The following is a 2,362-nucleotide window of genomic DNA, read 5'->3' as shown; positions in this document are numbered from 1 at the left end:
CCTTTCAAACACGCCACCTCATTGTGTTTTCATTATTTACCAGCACAGAACATCAGATCGTCGTCCATTCCCAAACAGGTAAGATCAGTAACATAAAATATGATGTTTGCAAAGTGTAACATTAAAATTTGTTGCCGTATGTGTGTGTGTCAGTTTCTTATTAATGTTATTGACATGGTGTCTTAACCTAATGGGTTCTTTTAATTCTAACAGTGATGGCAGAAGCAGCTACCAGAACAAGAGGGCGAACTTGCTTCAGATTCATCAAGTGCTTGTTTGTCTTTATAATTCTGTTCATCTTATCTCTTCTGTGCCTTATTTTCATTGCAATCTGGGCCAAGGACCAAGTGGTAAATTCCTCCTTTGTCAATCTCTTGATGTGGTAGTAATTACAGGATTATTTGCACATGCATGTAAATTCTTCCAGTAATTAAGAGCTCATTAAATGTTGGAATTGCTCCCTTTTTGTAATGGGTTATAAAAGCCACTGTTGTTCTCTCAAGTTTCAGCAAATACTGAAAAGAGTAAGCGAAGAAGTTGACAAACACAAGGTGGGTCAGTTTGCAAGTTTCTCACAAGGCTTTAAAAGTCTGTTATGTGTGTTGACAGAAAAAAAAACATTATTAAAAGTATTTTCTTTATTAATTATTAATAAACATATTATGAAGCCATCAAATTTAGGTTATTTGTGGGGTTATTTTTTGCTTGTGATAATTTTTATTTTTACCTACCTTTACCCTTACCATTACCTTCTTGGCTACTGTTAACTGAATGCTCAGACAATGCCATTGGTCAGTTGCAATGTTGGTCCTGGACAAATATATGTTGCAACGACAACAACACAGTAATATCAGATTATGCAAAAGTCATACAAGTACGGTATTTCTCTGTACTTACTACACTACTCAGTATAGTCGGGTAAATTTAATTGTACTATTTTTCTTTCCATTAGGAAGATGGCGTGTATAGAACAGCTGAAATCACAAAAATATTTGATCTCGCAAGTTCACTGGATAACAAGGAAAAACTGGTAAATTAAAATCTACCAATTTCTTAATATTGAATATATATATATTGTAACATAAATATTACCTTCCTGTTTGATTTATGTTCCTTTTCTGTTGTTTATATTCTGTAACACATGCACTATGTTCTGTTCCTTTCCTTTCAGGAAATATTCAAGGAAACCCTTCAAACAGCGATAGAACAGGAAGAGAGACTGAAGGTGGGTCAGTCAGTCTCAAGTTTATTCCCAGAAAGTCTATAATATGAGTAGAAATACTATATGTGAAAAGTTTTATTTTTCTCCTTTAGGAAGAATCCAAGTACAGAGTGACAATGGCCTCAAAACAATTCAATGAAGAAATGAAGGAACTTTTTCCTCAATTGGTAGAAGCAATGCTATTATCATATGATTCTCCACCACTCCAGGAAATGGTTGACATTACATTTCACATGTTAAAAAAAACCAAAACTTACATAGTCAAGAAGCTGGATTTGCTGCAAGAATAGAGAAAGGAGTAAATGACAGGAGTAAATGATGAGCTTCAGAAAATTGTAAGAGAAACAATAAATTGAACTTGTTTCTCTTTTCATTTGTTGACCTATGTAACGTATATCATGTATTTGTGAAAGGACATAATCTGAATTGTTTTTGTGACTTTCTCTAATTGTATACTTCTTAACTGCGTAAGATCTTGTCCTATAATGTTCCCTGAGTGATATTATAAAGTGAAAAGCTTCACTCCTGGTGTGAGGCCGAAGCAAGAGCACAGTTGAGCTCTTCAGTCTTGATGGAATAATGACTGCAGTACTGAAACCTGGATCCTTGTGTAGGCAGCACAACTTGTCAGTTTGTTGCAGTTATTTAGGTTCCAGTGTTGCACTTGTTTAGGCTGTGTTTAACTCACAAAGAGATCAGAAAACGGCGAACCTTCGTAGTGTATGATCAGTTTTCTGTTCTGAAGCTAAACCTGAGGTTTCCAAATCTAGCTTGTGCTTCCACATGTATGATCTGGTGTTGGCAGCATATAACCAATCACAGACATGAACAGGTCTACTGGCAAGTTGTAATAATAATATTTTGATAATATAATATTTTGATCATATTAGCTAATGTGATCAAAACAAAACAAAAATGTTTTGATCACATTACACAAGTATATTAAACACATAAACACAAATAGTACATTGTGTGAGTGTGTGTGTTTGTTGATGTTTAATTTACTTATTTACTTAGAAGCGTTTTTCTGATTAGGAAAATACTGCTACAGTGTATACCATTACATATTAACATATATTAATTTAGGTAATAAAAATTCTTAGTGATTTATGTCAATAAAGGATTTGTAACTGCGCAAAA

At 33.8% G+C, this 2,362-nt stretch overlaps 1 protein-coding gene across 1 annotated transcript; it reads left to right on the top strand.

Annotated features, from left to right (window-relative positions):
• On the top strand, window positions 1–2,362 carry LOC143417109 (uncharacterized). The gene is made up of 6 exons (XM_076882738.1): window positions 1–78; window positions 214–350; window positions 504–551; window positions 953–1,030; window positions 1,172–1,225; window positions 1,315–2,362. Exons 2-6 carry the CDS (start codon window positions 216–218, stop codon window positions 1,510–1,512), a joined length of 513 nt encoding a protein of 170 aa, XP_076738853.1. The 5' UTR covers window positions 1–78; window positions 214–215; the 3' UTR covers window positions 1,513–2,362.

The sequence above is a fragment of the Maylandia zebra genome, linkage group LG3 (genome assembly GCF_041146795.1).
Source record: "Maylandia zebra isolate NMK-2024a linkage group LG3, Mzebra_GT3a, whole genome shotgun sequence".
Taxonomy (NCBI): Eukaryota; Metazoa; Chordata; class Actinopteri; order Cichliformes; family Cichlidae; genus Maylandia; species Maylandia zebra.
The sequence above is the reverse complement of the archived record's forward strand: the minus strand, read 5'-3'. Positions and strand labels throughout refer to the sequence as shown.